The 21,096-nt window shown below is 44.0% G+C and overlaps 1 protein-coding gene across 1 annotated transcript in view; it reads right to left on the bottom strand.

The window, feature by feature from the left end:
* ephb3a (eph receptor B3a) overlaps positions 1-21,096 on the bottom strand; it is a 37,383-nt gene that overhangs the window by 5,175 nt on the left and 11,112 nt on the right. The window contains exons 3-13 of the mRNA XM_080033915.1: positions 18,247-18,919; positions 15,668-15,823; positions 13,173-13,508; positions 11,379-11,503; positions 10,200-10,356; positions 9,873-9,981; positions 9,473-9,525; positions 8,440-8,562; positions 6,714-6,961; positions 2,070-2,285; positions 1,192-1,341 (exon numbers count right to left, since the gene is read on the bottom strand). Of these exons, the coding sequence (XP_079890041.1) occupies positions 1,192-1,341; positions 2,070-2,285; positions 6,714-6,961; positions 8,440-8,562; positions 9,473-9,525; positions 9,873-9,981; positions 10,200-10,356; positions 11,379-11,503; positions 13,173-13,508; positions 15,668-15,823; positions 18,247-18,919 (2,346 nt within the window). The remainder of the gene's footprint in view (positions 1-1,191; positions 1,342-2,069; positions 2,286-6,713; positions 6,962-8,439; positions 8,563-9,472; positions 9,526-9,872; positions 9,982-10,199; positions 10,357-11,378; positions 11,504-13,172; positions 13,509-15,667; positions 15,824-18,246; positions 18,920-21,096) is intronic.

Genomic DNA, 21,096 nt, shown 5'->3' with positions numbered 1-21,096 from the left:
GTCACAACCTCCAATCTTCTCTTTCAGTATCTTCACAAAACTATAAAAACAGTTATTCTCAAAGCTGTCCCCTTCCAAACCGGCGTGATTGACGGGAGAGACAATGAGCAGAGACAATGAAAATGTTCGCTCATTGATTTGATTTCGCCTAGCAACTGCGCGTCTCTCCATAAGCTCAGTATGGGTTTTAACTCCCCGCAACAATATTATAAAAAACATGCCATAAGGGAACAATAAAAACATTTCTGCAGCGCTCCTCTTCTCCTGCTGCATGTCTTTTGAATTTTTATGTCGCGCTTCTAGGAGGCGAGCACCTGTTTATATCTCGCCTTTGTTGACTGTGTTGCTTATTGAGCGGTGACTGTGGCACAAAGGCTATTGGGAACAATGGAGGGGCGTCTACTTTGATGCTTTCATTACTGCATGTGGGCCTTTGTAATGAAAGTTACACATACATAACAGGAACGTTTCATCCCGGCTCCTTTATTTTATTTTTTTATTGCTTTATTGCCGTCGGCGTTACAACTCTCTTTTTGAAGCACAATATTCCTCAGAGAATTAAGTGGAGGTGCGCGCATTGCTTCGCTACTTTGTTAATGGAGGAGGAACCGGGAGCTTTTCATCCCGGGAGCTCACTGCTGTAGTTATACGATGTCTGTGCAGTGCAGATAGCCTACAGGTAACAACGCCTGTAAAATAAAAAGGGCCTTTTTCCCCCTGAGTATGCCTTTGTGTGTGTGTGTGTGTGTGTGTGTGTGTGTGTGTGTGTGTGTGTGTGTGTGTGTGTGTGTGTGTGTGTGTGTGTGTGTGTGTGTGTGTGTGTGTGTGTGTGTGTGTGTGTGTGTGTGTGTGTGTGTGTGTGTGTGTGTGTGTGGTTGTGGTTGTGTGTGTGTGTGTGTGGAGGGAGCCTTTGCAGTATGGATTTGTAGAGGGTTTGGAAGGACAGGGATGGCTATAAATTAGGTGGTAAAAAGTAGAACACAGGCCTAATTCTACACCAGCATCTGCAATGAGGAGATAAAGACAGCAGAGCGGGCCCGGGTCCAAACATGTCACGCTGGAAATCAAAGCCGCAGCGACTCAGAAAAACTCTCAGACAGCTTTGCACTTAGACACAAGGACTCCCAGATTGCACATTCTGTCTCGGTCGATGTGTGTGTGTGTGTGTGTGTGTGTGTGTAGCTAACTCACATCCTGGTTGCTCATGTCCCAGTACGGCCGTTCTCCATAGGACACCACCTCCCACATGACAATGCCGTAGCTCCACACGTCGCTGGCACAGGTGAACTTCCTGAAGGCTATGGCCTCTGGCGCTGTCCACCTGATGGGAATCTTTCCTCCCTGGTCACACACACACACACACACACACACACACACACACACACACACACACACACACACACACACACACACACACACACACACACACACACACACACACACACACACACACACAAGAGGGGGATGGTATTTATCAATCCAAATTAAAGAATTGTCATTTAAGTTTGATAAACTATACAAACATTTGGTTAAGATAAGGCGGGCTATGCTCTGTTTATAATTACACAATGAGTATTTTGCACCAATCACAGCAGTTCTCTGCCCGAACGTTCTATAAAAACAATGTCTGTTGCCCTGGAGACGGCCTAGACGGTTAAAAAGCCTTATTTTAAACTAAATTAAACATTTATTTTCGATCAGATTTTTGTAAAAGCCTATTCAGGCACCCGACTTTGATAACATATATGGATTTTTACTTTTTTAGACCATGTTTCCAGAGGCTTGACCACCGTGGGAGACACTACAGTCCTACAACACCAACACACAGAGGGTGACACTGCCTCAGACACATGCGCTGGAGCTTAATGCGGATTCCACAGACGGCCTCGCACGCTTACTCAAACATTGGCACACACCAACGCGGCTCACACATGCACCCTCCATATGCATGTGTGAAACGAGCTGAGGGGATCACATTAACGAGCTCAATTAAACATGCACAAACACAGCAGCGCATCAAACGCAGAGGGAGACTGGATAGATATACAGTATGGATTGGATATACTGACCAGGGAGCTTGTGTAAGTCGGGTCGGCTGAGGTGTCGTCCAGGAAACGTGACAGGCCAAAGTCAGACACCTTGCAGACCAAGTTGCTGTTGACCAGGATATTGCGGGCGGCGAGGTCTCGGTGGACATAGTTCATATCTGACAGGTACTTCATCCCCGCGGCGATGCCACGCAGCATCCCCACCAGCTGTGTCATGGTGAAGCGCCCGTCGTTCAGCTACACAAACACACAGCCAGAGATAGAGTGGAGGTCAATGGACGAGGAGGAGGAAGGTGAGGGAATGACAAAACAGAAAACAATATGGAGAAAGAGAGGATAGGGGAAGTGTAAAGGAGATAGGGAGAGAAGCAACAGAGAGAGCCAGTCAGTCACCGAGGCCACCTCGTAAACATGACATCTGTCATAATGCTCCTCCGCTGCTCCTGACAGGCAGTGACAGCTGACCTTTCCACGTACGCTGTCCAATTAGCTGATTAATTAGACTCTTTACTGTCGTACTAAAACCCATTAGTGCTCAATTCTGACTCCTAGTAAAAAATAACAACAAACTAGAAATACTGCTTGGTGGTTATAGGCCTCTGCCAGGCATACAATTGCAGAATGGCGAAAGAATAGTGGCGGTAGGCAATGTTTTAAAGAAGGTAATGGTCCATAGCAGCTACAATGTGGTACAAGGTCACTGCGACCTCACAATATGTAAGTTTGCAGTAACCTTTGACCAACAAAATCCATTAATTTCATCTTTAAGTCAGAGTCGAACTTTGAAGAAAATCCCTTAAAGTGTTCTTGAGATATTGCTCCTACAAGAATGGCCATTAAGGAGATGTACGTACCTACCTACAACCTGAAAAATGAATGCCTCCGGCCATCGGCTATCGCAGGCACGGAGGCATAAGAAATGGAGCTGCAACAGAGTAATCAAAACCAGGCGATTGCAGGTATTTATTTCACTGACACAAACTAGTTGCAGGTACACACAGCGCTCAGTTGTTAAAAACAAAGCTTTGTTTGCAATTTTTTCTCCCTCAACTGAATTAGAATGGCATGTTGCTGAAAGCCGAGCCCTTTCCCCCATTCCAAAGTCCTTGATATGCAAAATGTTGCCCTTTTATGTTAGCGTTTGAAAGGCATGAAACAAATTTGAGATTAGGCCTTTCAGGGTTTAATTCACAATTCTCCTCGTTTGCGTAGCGTGACAAGGTGGGATGAACTCGAGATGGTAATAAATCAGCGCTCACGAAAGCCGAACTGGGTAAATTGAAACTAATCAATGGAATGTCAATACACATTTCACTGATAGCAAAACAAAGAGAAGTTCTGCAGACCTAAACTAGACGCTGGGAGCTTTTTCTTCCATGACCTGAATATTAAATCAGGGAAATTTGGAAGGGGGAAGAAAAAAAAACAATTTTCAACATAATCAATCCCTTCTCCGACTCCACAATGAGAAAGCAGAGAAACTCAAGACGTGACATGACAAAACCATAAACATTCTGCTTTGAAGTCTGCACACTCCAATGAAGGCTGACAGCAAAACAGGCCGCGATGGATGGATGTGTAAACATCCGTGATTCATAGCAGGCCTTCTTACCCGGGGTGGCATTTACGTATGAGTGTGTGTGTGTGTGTTATTTCTGTACATTTCAAATGCTTCTGACATATGTGCATATGTCCTGTGTGTTTGCGAGTGTGCCCATGTCCCCAGGGAGCTGCAGACACACTCGGACAGTCTTTGCGGTGTGAGTGTGTGTGAGTTAACTCCACAGTCTCCTCGTTAGAGCAGAACTCCGAGTTCCTCTTGAGTCACGGGCAGTGTGACATTGGCGGGAATGCTGCGGGGTGTATGTGTGTGTGTGTGTGTGTGTGAAAAGGAGGAAAGCGGCTCGGGCTGGACTCTCAGATGTAGGTCGGCAGCTAATGCTTGTTCTTCTCATTATCGATCAATCAGTCCTTCTTCAAATAACAGATGGATTTGTCTGTATTATAAATCGTCAGAAAATAGTAAATAGCGGCCATTACGTAAACCATCATCCATCCATCCATGTGCGAGATCCCACGGTGATGTTTCCAACAGAAAAACTAATTGGCAATTATGTGATGATTGATTTATCATTCGAGTCATTTTTCATGAAGAAGTGCTAAATATTTGCGGCTTCTCAAATGTGAGGACTTACTTCTTCAGTGATATGATAGTCAACTGATTGTTGGACAAAACAAGCAATCTGAAGACGCCAGTTTGGGCGCTTCACTATTTTCTGGCATCTCAAAAAGCAGTCGATTATTTGACAAAATAATTAGCAGATTTGAATGAAAATAATCATTTACTGAGGCTATTTCATTTTTAATTGCTTGTTTTGTCGGTTACAAAAGATATTCAGTTCGAGAGGATGAAAAACAAAGAAAAGACGCAAACTCACACATTTTCAAAAGCCGGTAGAAGCGAAAGCAATTTTGATCACCAACATTGTCGTCAATTTATTACATTTGAATTGAATGAATGATGGACCTTGCCTCCATTCTCTATATTTTTTTCTGCTATAGGCCTACACACCAAAGCAGATTCTTCTTTATGTATACATTCATTAACTTATCTTAAGTTTTAGCATTTAACATTTAGGAAGAAGTAAATATTAGTTATAAGTGCTATATATTTAAGGATTTTACACAAAAACATGTGCTACGAGGAACTTTTGAATATTTCTGAAACTGTCTAATTTTTCCTCTGATGATCATAAATTACATGTAACAGCAAGTAGGACCATCAGTGCAAAGAATGCTATTTTCATATAGTTTTTCTTGCCTTTGTCCGGGTACGTCAATTGAACTATCGATCAACTGACTAATAATTTCAGCTATAAAAGGGTGGAAAGAAGCTCAGGCTGGACTCTCAGCTGCATCTCACCATTAATGATCATGTTGTTGTTGTTTTCTTATGTGCAATCAATTGTTATAGTAGAATGACAGAAAGAAGTAAAAAGGTCCATTCGCCCGTGGCAAGGGACACCTACAAATTGCTTGTTTTCTTCCATGAACGCAATCCAAAACCCAGACCCATACCATTTAGAAAAATGATTAAAATTCAGACATTCAAGAAGCTGGAATGTTTACAATTATGTTTGACCCATTATTTTAACAATGAATCAGTAACCACAATTGTTAGAAGAATGAGATGGGTTTAGAATGACTTTTTTTTGTTTTGTATTAGCTGGAATGTGTCTATAGCACCAACTATTGACAACAGTCAAAAACATTTGATTATCTTGTCTGCTTTTGTTATATATTAAAATGAATGTTTGGTCTATGTGGTTATTCTGTCACATCATGAAACTCTTGTTCAGACGAAGGTATCAAAACAATATAAAAAACACCTTACCCTTTGGTTTTTTGAAATTGTGCCTTTTAGTTTTCGACAGAAACCAACCATGAGGATTGATAGATAGGTACAAAATACAGCAAAGGTCTTCCAACCAAGACTGAATCTGAGGCCATTGCAGTTAAATGACATAACCCCATTAAAGCAAAGAGATATAAAAAACAAGCTGATCAGTGTCATTGATACAGCATTACTACCCAAACTCTCTCATCATCTATGCCAACAATCAGCTTCAAATTTTCTGGCGATAAACAGATCATAAGACCACCATCATGGCAGCCATTTCTGCCTCAAGCACTACAGTAACATGAAGTAGCCTTCTTCACAGTGCAGCCATGCAAGAAAACACATTCTATTGGATGTAAATGACATGTAATGAGCCCCAGCGTGGCCGGAAATGTACTGTGTGACACCTCATTTCTCATCCTGCCTTTGTTAAGTGTTTGGTGTAGGTGGTTGTGGTGGTGGACTGAACCGAAGACTATGAAGACTTTCTAATACGCCAAATGTAAACCTATCCAAAGGGTCTGCTGTGTGACAGGAGTTTGAGCATTTGAAAAAGCCTGTCAGCATCAGTCAGTCACGTCAAGCAGAGACACTGCGCCTGTCTCCTGGCGTTATATTGCACATTTAATCTCTATCAGTCGGCAAGCGAGCGCCTCGGGGTGTTTTACAGAGAGTAAACCATTCCGATAACCCACAGCTGTCGTGAGTGACTGTTGGTTTGTGTGTATGTGTGTGTGTGTGTGTGTGTGTTCCTCTCAGCTTTGTTACAAACACAAAACATTCTTCTCAGTCACAGGTGTTGCGACGTGCATGCAGAGGTGTAAATATTACCTGAAAACCACACTTGAGTAAGAGTAGGGATACCTTAGTAGTAAAATCACGCCGTTACAAGTATCAAGTCACCTATTATAAAACCACTCACTTTAAAAATGACTTGTATCAAAATAGTCACTAGAAAAATCACCTTCCGACAGTGAAGTCATCAATATATCGACTCATTTTCATTGGTGCTTCTAGGCCTACATGACATTTAGTAAAATGGGTAATATATACAACCATTTATAAACTCTTTATTTGTTTTGTGTGCAAAAAAAAAGTAAAAAAGTCAAATATTTTCCACTGAGCTGCAGTGTAGTAGAAGTGTGCAGGAGCATGGTAAGAAAAACACTCTCAAGTACAGCACAATAGTCTCAAACTCGTACTGAAGCAACAGTATTTGAGTAATTGTTACATGATTTCACCACTCCCCCCCAAACAAGGCTTACCCTGAGGAATGAATCAAGCGCTCCGTTCTCCATGAACTCTGTGATGATGAGGACGGGGCAGCTGCGGGTCAACACGCCCTCTAGACGGATGACGTTGGGATGGTCGAACTGGCCCATGATTGACGCCTCGCCCAGGAAGTCCCGCCTCTGTCGCTCCGTGTAGCCGGCTTTAAGCGTCTTGATCGCCACCACCATCTCCCTGCGCCCCGCCTGCTTGAGACGCCCGCGGCACACCTCGCCAAATTCACCTGGACGGAGAGAACGAGGGAGGGAGGGAGGGAGGGAGGGAGGGAGGGAGGGTGGGGGGGTTGGGTTGGGTAAGGGGAGGTGGGGGTGGGTGTGACGGGGAGAGGGGTGGAGGGAAAGAGGGATTTAGGAAGAGTGCAGGGAGAAGGGGAGCGTTACTGGTAGGATAAGGGAGTGAAGGAGCTGATTTTGAAAGAGTCGAGAGGGGTCGGCTTCGACTGTGGGGAGAGGATTTGGAGAGAGAGTAGAGGAAAAGGTAGGCCTACGGAAGGCCAGAGGTGTAGGCCTAAGCACAAGTTTGAGGCTTTTGCACTCTACTTGAAATACCTTTTTTAATGCTACTTTCTACTTCACTATAAATCATTTTTCCGCCACTACATTTATCTGATGATGTAAGTTACTAGTTACTTCACAAATAAGGATTACACATAAAACATATGAAGAGTTAATAAAATATTGTATATTACCCAACAGTATGTGGGCCTACAAGCACAGATGAAACATCAGGCAAATAATCGATAATTTGAATGAATTTATTTTTTATTTTTCTATTGACAATTTTGATAATAGCCATTTTTAATGGAAATATACCAACAATCTCATGGTTCCAGCTTATAAATAAATGTGAGGATCTCATGCTTTCCTTTTGAATCATTATATTTTTTTTACGAAGCAAATAATCAATCTATGTATAAAAATGCATAAATACTTTAATGAATATAAAATGTATTTGCAGTCCCATACAACTAAATAATCTTGACACTTAAATACTTTTAGATTCAGAAACTTTTGTACTTTTTACTCAAGTTGTGTTGTAATAATAGGTGACTTGTAACTTGTAACGGAGTCATTTTTCTAGTAAGGTATCGCTACACTTACTCAAGTATGGTTTTATAGGTACTCTTTCTTTACACCACTGCGGATGGGTCAGGGGTGAAAGATGTTAGGGAGAGAGGGAGTGACCTGTAACGAACGAGTGTGACACCTGGGAGCGGTGAAGGGAGAGAGAGGACGGGCCAGGAACTTAGGGGGTTTGTATCTGGTGTCTAAAAGGAAGAGGGTAAAAGAGAGAGAGAGAGAAAGAAAGAAATAAACGACAGGGAGGGAGGCCAGTTGAACGAGCAAGAGCATACTGTCATTTGAGGTGACATTAGGACACAACAGGCCACTGGAGAGTTACAAAAAAAGAAGAAAAAAAACAGACTAGAGGGGGGGGGGGGGGGGGGGGAAAGCTACAGAGAAGATTTTCACTTTAATCTGCGCCCCACCCACCCAACACACACACACACACACACACACACACCCCAACCGCAGCTCTCATGCACACACTCTGAGTCCTAACCCTTTTTCGTCCCAGAGAGGACACTTTTTACAGAACAGACCTCGGGGCCTGATGGCACACTCCTGTTCCGATAAATGATTAATAAAGCTGCATTATTCTCCGTCCCCTTTGGACAGAAAACAAGAGGACCTTCCTTACCTGCACCGATCACTTCTTCTATTTTCACGCAGGAGATGTCTATCTCTTTGGCAAACTCGTGCACTGCGTCGTTGGGGTCCTCGTATGTGAAAGGGTCGATGTATACTTTGACCCCAGGAGAAACTAAACGGGGAAAACAACATCAAAGAAAAAGTCAGCATCTGGTCTTATAGCCTACTATTACAAGTTGCCTGGGTAACTTTGCTAAAATCGATGCTAAAAAGAATGAATTATATCCATATACAACACAATATGACGACGGCACAATGTTCAATTTGAAATAAGAATATTGATATCACTCTCATTGTCTTAAAAATAAAATATAAATGTAGGATATAAGTATGAAGCTACAGCCAGGAGACGGTTACCTTAGCTAGTTTAGCTTAGCTTAATGTAGTGTAAAGCAGGAGGAAAAAAACTAGCCAAAACCTTACTTACAAACAGGTTTAATCTTATTCAATTATTCAGTACAGAAACTGCCAAGTAAAAAAACAACAATAAGTACAACAATGTATTGGTGGTTTTTTGCTGCTGTGTCACTTCCTGAAAACCCAGCTGGTTGTCTGGTTAGCCTCCCGGTAATGATTTAAGGAAGCTACAGCACATGGCCACTGTTTTCTGGTTTAAAGAAACCGGATATTAGGTTTTCATTTATGAGCATTAGAGGTCCTGTTAGACAGATTTCGTCGTGGCTTTTGCTACATATCTAACAGACAAATACAAGTTTAATGATCAAGGGTTGATAACCAGAAGAGAAAAATGGTTTTTTCGAGTTTTCCTCAAAGGCTACTTTAAACTGTTGCCCCTGGGCCAAATTTAAAAAATGTACCATATCAGTACAACAGATCAACATGTCTTCCTAAGTTCCCATAGAAAAAGGATTATAGTGCCAAGCATCAGGCAGACGACACGGTCAGGAGGACCCTGAAATGGTTTCCTGCCTCAATCAGGTGATGGGATAATTGATTGAATCTGTTGGTTAACTGTTCTGGCATGACCAAAGGACCACAGCCAACAACACACATGAACTTACCGTATTGCTGCAGTTTCTCAGTGTACTCCAGCTCTGAGCCGCTGCGCTGCTTCCTGTAAACAAGCCGATAAACAAAAGTCACATTCACATCATCAGTCTCAACCGCTTCCAGGAACAGCGAATCAAACTAAAAATTCAAACTCGACTATCAGATAAAAACACAGAGAGGAGAAAATCCACAGAACCCTTCTGTTTCTCTCTCTCTCTCTCTCTCTCTCTCTCTCTCTCTCTCTCTCTCTCTCTCTCGCTTTTTTTTTTACCAGAGCTCCTTTTTGAAGCTAAAGACTAAGTATATGCCCTTTGATGCATGTTAAAATTTAATGAGCCTATTTGTTCATAGTCTAACTACCACAGTGAAACGTGTAGCTCAGCATGTCAGTAATAAATATCAAACACTTACTTAAGGCAAACAACAGCGATAACCACCATGGCAACAATGACCACCAGGCCCGCGGAGGCCGAGCCCACAATGAGAGGCAGCTGGTCCTGTACCGACTTCTGAGGGTCACCTGGACCAAAGACCACACACACACACACACACACACAAGTCAGTAAATAACAGTGGAAACACTGCTTGAGAGATTAAAGGTTGGCATGTACTGCATTTGTAATGGCTATACCAATTAGTGCGGCCATAAAAACTACTAAGCTTAAACTCTCATTAAGAAAACTGCAGCAGCAGATCATTAAGAACAGACTGTAAAGCAGGAGAAGGGGTTGTGCTTACTGTGAAGGCTGGTGCTGAAGTCCATGGGGTTGCTGTAGCGACCGTATCCGGCGACGGTGCGAGCTCGGACCTGCACTACGTAGGGCGTGTCAGACCTCAGCCCCTCCACCTTGGCTGAGCTGTGCTGGGCTGTTACAGTGTGGGACATGGCCTGGCCCTGGAGGAAAACAAAAGGATCATTAAAGCCCCAGTGTCAAGGCTTCCCCGATAGCCTGATAGACATAGCTTGTGTTGGCTAATGTTAGTCAACTTCAATGACTTGTAACTGAAAGCGTAAGTTTGCTGACATTTTGTCTTTTTTCTTTTTTACAGTTCATTTTATCGCTTACTATTATCCTGCAAATGTTACTCGTGGCCACAGTGGGCGCTGTTTGTCAAAAGTTGCACCGTCAAAGTTGAAAGCTAAATAATGTTCTTGTTCATTTTTAACAAGCTTTTGAGGAAAAAAAGAATACAAATGATTTAAAAATCTTCCTGATAAAAATTAAAGTGGAATTCCTTGGCAATAAAACACAACTTTTGCTCATGTTGACTAACTGTGGCTAATGTAAGCTGACTTATGATAGTTATTGCGAACTGACATTGACGAGTAAGTGTGTTAATTTAATTCACACTAATATTAACTATTATTCCCTTTACTGTGAAACACCAAACTCTGGTCAAAAGTCAAAAGACTAGGTTTAAAACCGTGTTCAGGCTGACATTAGCACTGCAAGGGCAAATTTAGCCTCCCCGGGATTTGGCATTTATCCAGTCACTTCGCTAATTCAAATTAATTTATTCAGTTCCTTTAAAGTAATGGATCTTAAAGGTAAACTGGCCTTACTGGAACCAACGCAGCCCCATACGTTCTTTTAATGCGGGGCTGTTGTTGATTGTCTAAAGGTTTCTAGGGGTTTACTATCAAAGGTTATAAAAAGGCTGTGTAATCGCTGCAGGGCTTTTACTGGGGGAATTTGATCAATACCAGTGATGAAGTGTTTACATCACCGGTTGCTGGGCCTGAGCAGCCCATACTCTCCAACAATAGGCATTTCTAGACCAATTCCCCTCACACACATCACATTTCAAAGTAACCTTTTTTGTAGCATCTATAAAAAATAATGCTTCTCTCTGTACAGTCCATAAGGCGCCTACTGTGACCTACATTAAGGCAACAGCTACGAATTCTGAGCTTACCCTCTCATGATATTTAATCTCGTAGTCGAGGATAACCCCGTTGGGTTTCTCTGGTGGCAGCCACGACAGGCTGAGGGTGTCAGAGGTGGAGCGCATCAGATGGACAGTTGGAACTGCCGAAGGTGCTGCCGTAAAACATCAAAAAGGACGCAGTTTACATAACACTTCAAATGCACTTTTTAATGGTTTTTCAACATTAATATGGGTTCCCGGTGTTACTAGACTCCCACAGTATGAGAAAAAACAACCCTCTCTTTTTCCCCACCTTCACCTATCCGAAAACCTGTATTCAAAACCAGTTAAGATTTTTTTTTCCCCATATGATGTCACAAGGTTAAATTCAATTAAAGATTAGATTCAAACCGGCAGTTAGATTCCAATGCAAATAGAGCAGAATGTGCATTTTGGAAGGGGGGGCTTAAAGAGGCAGGCGCTAAAACGGAACGTTTGAGAGAGGGACTAAAAAGAGGAGATTAAACAATGGCACTGTGAGAAATATAAAGGGTTTTTAGAACACTACACCATGAAAACAGTTTCTAGTAGAACACCAAATTATAATTTTGAAGCTGAAAATGAGCATTATATGTGACCTTTAATGTACCGGAAAAGGCATTTTAGGCTCTAAGTTGCCAAGCTTTCACTTTCTTAAGGCATAAAGTCATCCCTGAAGCTATGGGAATGGCTTCTCTAAAATACTTCAACCTGAACGTTTTAAGAAAAACAGTACATGTTTCACCTTCACTCTACTGCAGTTTATTGATTTGTGAGGCCTGAAAGTGACTCGATTGACTTGATTGTCATTCTCTTGGGTTCATAAACTGCAGTAAGGTGTATTTAGTGCAGGTTAACTGTGAGAGTAATTGCAATGTGCGAAAGGTGCTGAGCAGTTGGGTTGATGATGACGCTGCAAATATCAATTGGAGATGCTGAGAGGTGACATTGTCGGCGATGTAACGTGAGACGCCTGGTTGACAGCGCGCTGAATGCTGACAGTGGGGATATAAATTGTATTTAACATTTAATCTGCCTTGCCTGTGACTCCCCACAGAAAAAGCAGAACTCCAGCTGAGAGTTTTTCCATCTGTCGCTTTCACTGAGTTTGTGAAATGATGTTCAGCCCCTGTAAACCCAAATCCACTAAATCCTTCTAGCTATGTAATTTAGGGAGTTCTTTGCATGAGAGTAAACGCCTGAAAAGAGAAGCAATATTTATCAATCCAAATTCAAGATATTGTCCTTCGAATTTTGATCAACTTTACAGAAATTTGGTTCAGATGAGGCGCGCTTTGCTCTGATTATTATTACACAATAAGAACTTTGAACCAATCATCTCTGCCCAACCGTTCTATAAAAACAATGACTGTTGCCATGGAGACCATGTGATACAGACACGCCCACACAGACCAGTTAAACAGTCCAGACTTTAGTAAAAAAACATAGATAGTAAAAAGTAAAAAAGCTGTTTTTTTAACTAAGCTTCATAATATTTATGAAAAAAAAAATCTATCTGATTTTTGTTAAAGCTTATTGAGACACACAACTCCGATACCATATAGGCCTATTGATTTGTTACTATTATAGACCAGTTTTCCCAGAGGCTTTAACACTGCTTTGGACACTGACTACCAGCTCATTAAGACACCCGTTGACATTGACTGAACAGTAGGCTCCTCTAACTAGCCTCAGTTCCATCCTGACGTTAAATGGTATTGATCTGTACTTGGCTCTATGAATTAATTCTTTTTTTTTGCGGTTGGGCGTGCGTCCCTTGACATATCTTTCTTACACACTCACCGGCTTGGTTGGTGGTGATGTTGACCGTGGAGTAGCTGGGTGAGGTGGGGTTTCTTCCGGAGACCCCGTTGACGGCTTGCACCTCGAAGCTGTAGCGGGTGTGTGCCTGCAGGTTTCTCACCACCACGTTCCTTTGCCTCAGGCCCAGCCGGCGCGGCGCTATGTCCACGTTGTCGTCGCAGCGCGTGCACGGGCTGCGGTCGCGGAGGCATTTCTTACACACCACGTTGAACACCAGGTCGCTCCGCCCGCCGCTGTTGTCGGGCTCGTCCCATTCCAGGAAAAGCGAAGTCTCGTTCACGCTGGATATGACGTTGCGGGGCGCAGAGGGGATCGCTGCACAAACAGACACACGCACACGCACGAACACACACACACACAAACGTAGGTGTTAAAGAAAGGTGGGCAGGCAGAAACACACAACTCAGGCCTTAGTCATGTCCCTCCTATGCAGTGCTGCTCTCCGTATTCTCCCTCAATGCTGTTGGTGCTGAGTGTCTCATGTACAGGAATAGGCAAGAGGGTAATCCTATTCTTTTCATGAACCACTCGCACAAATGAATGCTTTAGGAGTGCTTTACACGCCCCCAAACAAATCCTTAAGGCTGGAGCAAAAGGGCCACAAAAGCATGATGTAAAAAAAAAAAATTACATAAAAACAGGGGTAAAAATCCTTCCTGGTGCGAATAAATAAATCAACATATTCAGAAACGGGAGGATGGATGCACAATGCGGAACATGGCTGCTCATCACTAAGTAATGTTCTGTTGTGAAAAGCTCAGTCCTATACAGCTCTACACAGTAGAAAAGAAAGAGGCCATTCCTACGCGAGACCCCTTGCGTTGCCCGTGGAACTTGGCTAATCCTGTCTTGAATTCATGTTGTTGTTGTATCAGTGTTCCACGTCTCAATAGGCAGTGCTGCTGTTTTGAGTGAGGAGTGTTTGAAACCTGGATACAGTGTGATAACCGCAGAGGGAGGGGGGGTTGCAACAGAGATCGGTTCAGCGAACATGCTTTTCATCCTATTACAAGAAAAGGAGAAGGGCTCTCCCTTTGGGGCCAAGAAAGTGTAACCTACCTTCACAGAGAGAGAGAGAGAGAGAGAGAGAGAGAGAGAGAGAGAGAGAGAGAGAGAGAGAGAGAGAGAGAGAGAGAAAGAGAGAGAAAGAGAAGGGGCTCTCAGGTCGTCAGCTCTTTTTCCGCCAAAACTGGCCGCCCTAAGAGTTCAGCTTGCCCATGGGCTCGGCTTCACTCGTCCTGTCCCCTCTAATTAGGCGGACATAGTTCAGAGTGGAGCCTCTTCTAATTGGACACCCATCTAAAACACACGCCGAGCCCAAGCTGACGGCCATTGACGGGCCTCTCAACGCACACACACACACACACACACACACACACACACACACACACACACACACACCGCTTCCACCACAAAGCACAGGCACAAGCTCTGACAGACCGCAGGGACAGAGCTGTCACAGACCCGTGTGTTTGTGTGTGTTTGTGTGTGTTTGGACGGAGGTGGTGCTTGTGTCCCTGCCTGCCCGTCTGTCTGTGTGTGCTGGTCAGTGTCCACAGTGTTCCTGTGACAAGGATCCGGGCAAGACAGTTTCATTTAACATGGTGAAAGCCCTCCGGGGGGTTGCTTTTACACGGTCGAGGCAGCACATGTCGCCCTCCATCAGCACTGACTGCTGGGACTGCTCTCAGAGGCCTTTCCACCAGACCTACAAGCATGTAGCACGGAGGCTGCGGTCAGCGCCAGACCGGAGCAGTTCAATATTTGATTTGTCACTGTAAAGTGGATCTGCATCTTCAATTCCCCACAGTGTAATGTGAGGGCATATCAACCGAAACGATGCCACAGCTAGAGTGCATCATTTAATCATGTTTTAAATGAGGATGAAACTGTGCATGTTTGTTTTTCAGCTTGACTGCAGATTGGGATGATAATTCTCTGTCGCTTTGTCCCCTTGAGCTACTGTTTTCATATTGTCATTTGAATTTTTTAAAATAAAAATATAGATTATAGCTGATTTGAATTTCTTCTTCATGGCATTTTCAACCAAATCAGCAGCCAAGTCAGTTAGTAAAACATAGCTGAACTACGCTCGAGGAAAAGTGCAAACATAACGGCTATCTGGCGGCAAATTAGAGCAGTGAAAAGATCCTACATGTAGCGTACAATTAAGATATGTAATTTTAGAAGAAAAGTAAGCATTTATACATGTGGAGAATCTTTTTTTCTGCTGTTCCCATCTGAAACACTGCTACGCTAAATTCTGCTACAGCCACATATCCCTCCAAACTCCTTAAAGTGACTGCGCTGATATCCATTCCCATAAGGTAACAGACTTACAATGCAAAAGTACTTCAAACAACCAAACTTCCAAAAAAAACTATCCCTTTAAACCCAATGGTAGTTGCAACCTGACAAACTTACTTCTACTTTGTTTTGTGTTTTAAATGTCAGTTCAGTGGAGGATGACTTACTGGTACAGCCGGAGTCAGGGGGGTCGCTGTCAGAGCGGTAGAAACCATTCTGGCAGGGGCAAATATTGGCTCCCCGTGCACTGGTGCGACTGTTGGACGGGCAGGGAGTGCAGAATCCCTCCCCGAATTTAGACTTGAAGGTCCCAGGGACGCAAGCTGGATGAGCAGGAGAGAGAGAGAGAGAGAGAAATAAAAGACACAATAAGAACAAAAAAATAAACAAAAAAACAAAGAAGAACACGCCAAGATGTCTCTTATCTAGAAGACAAGCGGCTGTCACATCTGTCAGAAAACCAAAAAAGTGTACCTTTGAAAGAACGCAGAGCTCCACAATATTTATGGTAGGAAATGTTGATGATGCGTAGACGTGAGAAGCGACCAACACTTAAGCATGAGGTCTTATCTTTGGATTTGCATCTGTTTTTTTGTATTTTTTCATTTTCACTCTCGCTACCAGGTGACATTAATCTCCCCCCCAAAAAAGAGAGTGGGGATGACAGCTAATATTCATGTTGAAGAGGCGGGAAAGGAGGATAAGGATGAAGATGGACTGCCGACGGGAGATTGCTGTTGTCAGACAAAACAGGGATGTACATAGAACGCTGCTGAAAAAAAAGGGATACACCCGCAAACCCATCAATCAGTGTCTGTTCGCTCCTCCGCTCTCCAAAACCGCCAGGGCCTCCTCATGCATGCAGAGCAGCAGGTTCCATTATAACGAAAAACAAATCAATTCAAATGAAGGGGACGTCAGACTGGACTTAAAGAAGTCGAAAGTTGAGGGAAGTTATTAAAAAAAACATAACAAAAGCCAAGGAACCTGAGACGATTTGTCCGAGAGATCCCTTTTGAATTTCAAAGTGTCACTCCGAAAGGTTGGTGGATATGGAGTCTTAGGGATAAACCAGGCATAAGCCCGGAACTAAAGAAAGGATTCAGATAAAGGGGATTAGCAGCAAAAAGGTCTGGATATATGCGGCCCTTCAGAGCCCCGCGTTTTATACCACTTGCCACATTCCAAAGTGGTTGCGTCAAAGCAGGGGTCTCTGTCAAACATCTGTCCTGACAGCGTGAGTGCTTGTAAAAAAAAAACAGCCAGTGAGAGCGGGAGAGTGTGATTAACTAGTTAAGCTAAGTGCTCGTTCAGTCTGAACTCAAAGTTCCTCCCTAATTCCAAACTTTTAGGGGAAATCAGAACAGCTAATGGCCCCAGCATTGTGGCTCTAATAAAGTAGTGCAATAAAAAGCCAAAGGAGATAAGAGGAAAATGTACCGAACCCCACACATATACACACACACACACACACACACACACACACACACACACACACACACACACACACACAAACACCCCATCTCATCATTCACACAGACCTTTAGGCTCTACACTCTCTGATCTGATTTATTTTTCTTTCTACTACACAGTGCATCATCATTTTCTCTTACTTGTTTGTTTTTCTTGCTTCATTTTCGAGTGGCGTCCGTATCACTTGCCCTAAATCCATAAACCTCTTTGGAAGGGCACGATGATTATCCTGTTTCTGATACACTAACCCCCTCACCATACACAGACACAGACACACACACACACACACACACACGCACGCACGCACACACACACACACACACACACACACACACACCCTCTGTTGTCTTTCCTCTTCCTCACTTCCTTCCCCCTCTTCTTCGCCTTTTCTCTCCATCTCTCTTTCGGCTGCGAGCGAGAGAGCGGCTCGACCGAGGTACGAAATGAAATGTCTTGAGTGATTAATGTGAGCGCGGCGGTGTTGGCTCACGTTGGGTTTGAATGGTGTTAATGAGTGTGGCCGCCTGTAGATTAACTAACGGGAGGCCGCCAAGGAAATTACACTTCCTCGTCGCAACCGCTTGCATGCTTCCCCCAGGAGAGCGTTTCATCACACGTTGGCAACAAAAGCTTTTAACCTTGAGCCGCCAAATGGCAACGAATCACACGTTGGCAACAAAAGCTTTTAACCTTGAGCCGCCAAATGGCAACGAATGAGCTCTGTCGCCCGCGTGTTAGACACTATTTCTCACGCCCAGGTGAGACCGGGCTACGCTTGTCTGTCTTTGACTTCCTGCAGCCCCCTCCCCCCCACACCTCCTCACCCAATTTCCTCTTCATTCTCCTCCTTTTGGCCGCTGTTTCCTTGCCATCTTTTTGTCAATTCACACCTTTTAACCGTAGACCGTATATAAAGAGAACACATTTTCACTCACACTATCTCTCTGTCTCTGTTAATATCTCTCTTCTCTATAGACTTGGGACGCCTTTCCCTTCTATTATCTGCATTTTCCCATTTTGTGCCTTTCCCCTGCTATCTCTCTCTCTCTCTCTCCCCGTCCTGCTGCTCACACAATATTTGTATGCTGCTCCTCTCTGCAACACCTCATTAATTCATCCTCTCCTCCACCCTCCTTCACCCGCTTTTCAGGGAGCCACACAATAAATGCGGAGAAGAGGGCACGGAGCGAGGTGACTTGCACTGAGCATATAAAGGAGGCTGTGGTTCAAGTAAGTAAAAAGTCCAACCGTCTGTTAAGTACATTACACATACCCTGGCACTGGGTTCCATCCGCCGAAGGTTCAAAGCCGGCCACGCAGGTGCAGGAGCCCACGGGAACCATCCACTCTCCGTCCCCGTTGCAGTAGAGCTTGAGAGGGACGGACACCTCCATGGCATTGGGGACGCACTGCCCCGGAGCGATGACCAGGGAAGTGGCTTCTGCCCCTGTGGCCGTCTCGGGGAAGACGGCGTAGTTGGCGATGGTGGTGGAGCACTTTCTGAAGAAAACCCTGACGGAGATGAGAGACATGCAGGCGCCCAGGTCCTGAAAGGCCAGGTAGAAGCCGGCCTTGGAGAGGGGGCCGAAGCTACGCACTTTGGTGTTGATCCTGCCGGCCTCCAGAAGAGAGAAGCTCTCATCCGGGGCAATGGTGTCCACCTTCACATAGGGGTTCTCCCTCCACAGAGGGCTGCTGTCCGAGGCCGTGTCCCCGTCCGACTCATAGTAGAACAGGTTGAAGGTCTCTTTGCAGGAGCCGGGGATGTTTGGGATGCTGGCGCAGTCACGCACGGAGAACTTGAGCTCCACGTAGACGCGCAGCACGCCCTTGCGGGGGATGAAGTCGGTCCGGAGCCAGTTGTTCTGGTTGGGCTGTTTGACGTTACACACCTGGTAGGTTCTGATGGGGCTCATAGAGTCATCGTAGCCACTGACCTCCTCCCACTGTGGACACAACAATAATAACAAGAGAAAGAGAGAGAGAGAGTGTGACAAAGGAGGAGATGACAACCAGGAACTCTTAAGGAACACTTAATGCTGTGAGCGCTTTAGAAGACTGATGAAGACAACGCTAGGGAGAGTAGAATATAGCTGTGAGAATAAAACAGGCCCCAAATTGAATTGACTGTCTAATGCTTTTTACCTAATGCCACAACAGTTCCATTTCTCATTCAGCAGCAACTGAGCTACAGACAGCTAACTCACTTATCCAATATTGTTGATTAATACTTTTGAGTTATCTCAAATGCGGTCCATCCTAATGCAAACCGCTGAAGCACAGAGGGTCTTCACAACAGTGAAAGGGATACAAACCAGATAAACACATGCACACTAGTCTAGCACACACATTCCCACGTTGTGTTGTGTACACGTGGCCCGCAAGGAATAATTTGCAACTAAAACGCTTCTAATTGCATGAATCATTCAGAAAATCCCAGTCATTACAGACTATTAATAGAAAACATTTTCCCATGAAAACACATTTCACGCGTTATGCCTATTTGACTGATAGTGTGCCGTAGGGTGGGGAGAAAGATAGTGGTGGGGTGTGTAAGGGTGCTTTCTTTGCAGCTAGAATCATCACAGATGCGTTGGTCAGGCCTTTAATACCAAATCCGCCTACAGTGGCCATTACACACACACACACACACACACACACACACACACACACACACACACACACACACACACACACACACACACACACACACACACACACACACACACACACACACACTGCAGACACACTCATAGGAAGCATGCGATCATATCTGGAACTGCTGCTGCAGTGCAATCGAGAGAGCCTCAAGAGGAGATTTGGTTTCCATAACATATCAATTTGTTATCTGTGCTTAGAGAGATGAGAGCATGAAAAAGTATAACATTTAAAATGGGAACTTTCCCCATTTATCTATAATGCAAAGAGTGAGTTATTTATTAAAATGGCCATCTAAATGCAATACTGTCAGTGTGATTGCACTCTGGCAGCACTCCAGGTTAAGCAGAATATATTACATGTACGTACATCTTCTCATGCCCACACATTTACAGAACTGAGAGCACATATTTGCATCTGAGAGCAGACATTTGCATCTGTAGTGGTTAATAAACCAGGTGGACTGATGTCTTTTTTTACATCACTTAGCTTTAAAAAGAACCATTAAATAAAAGGACTCGTGTCTGCGTGCCATTGTAACCGAAAATCAGAACAATGTCAATGTATGGCTTTGTTTGTTTATAACTGTCGTCTCTCAACGTGATAACTAATCTCCCTCAGAATATGATAAATGGCTTCATTGGTTAATAAATGTAGTGCATCAGGAAATAACCTTGTGAGAAGTCAATCTTTATATATTTTTTTTGATTTTATTCCTTAATTCCCCTATTGGTCTGAGATGCTTCGTTTCCATAACAAATGAGCCTCACAGAAATTGATTATTTCAACTGGGAGAAAATAATGCATAACTCATCTCACGTTTTACCAGCCTCCTGTGCAATTTATTCCCAAACGATGAGCCCAAGAGTCGGCATTAGACGTCGTAAATCACCGGCAACACGTTGATGCACTACCTGACAAATATGATAATTGTGCGGGCCCCGAACGTATGGGCTTGTCATGGTAGGGGGGGGGGGGGGCATCACCAGTCCTGACATATGACTTCATGGATGCCAGGACATTCAGAAGCCCGGCCCTTGTAAGGGGGAAGGAAAGAGGGCTGCCCGAAGATCGTTTCCATGGAAACCCACCATTTCCATTGACTGACTTCTTTGCGCTCACGTAGCAAAGACAAATTACATTGGGCCGGGAGTAGGGGGAGGTCTGTCAGGCTGTTAGCCCCGGGGTCAAATTCATGTTGTTTTATTTTTCTCACCATTCCTATAGGGGGGGGGGGGGGGGGGGGGGTATCAACTGAAGACCTTAATTTCTGTCTGTAACGTGCTCTTGGGCCCGTATTCCAAAAGAAACAGACACATGCTTTCAATTATCAGGCTATGTAACCCCTGGGAGACACGCCAGATACAGCCTACCTAATAGTGCTCCTCACACACTGTGGGGATGTGCTTTGTTTATCTACATCTTTGCTTATTTTTTGGTTAAAAACACTATGGCTTTCAACATT

Source organism: Ammodytes marinus (genome assembly GCF_949987685.1).
Source record: "Ammodytes marinus genome assembly, chromosome: 9".
NCBI classification, from domain to species: Eukaryota; Metazoa; Chordata; class Actinopteri; order Uranoscopiformes; family Ammodytidae; genus Ammodytes; species Ammodytes marinus.
This window is presented reverse-complemented; position numbering and strand designations above follow the sequence as displayed.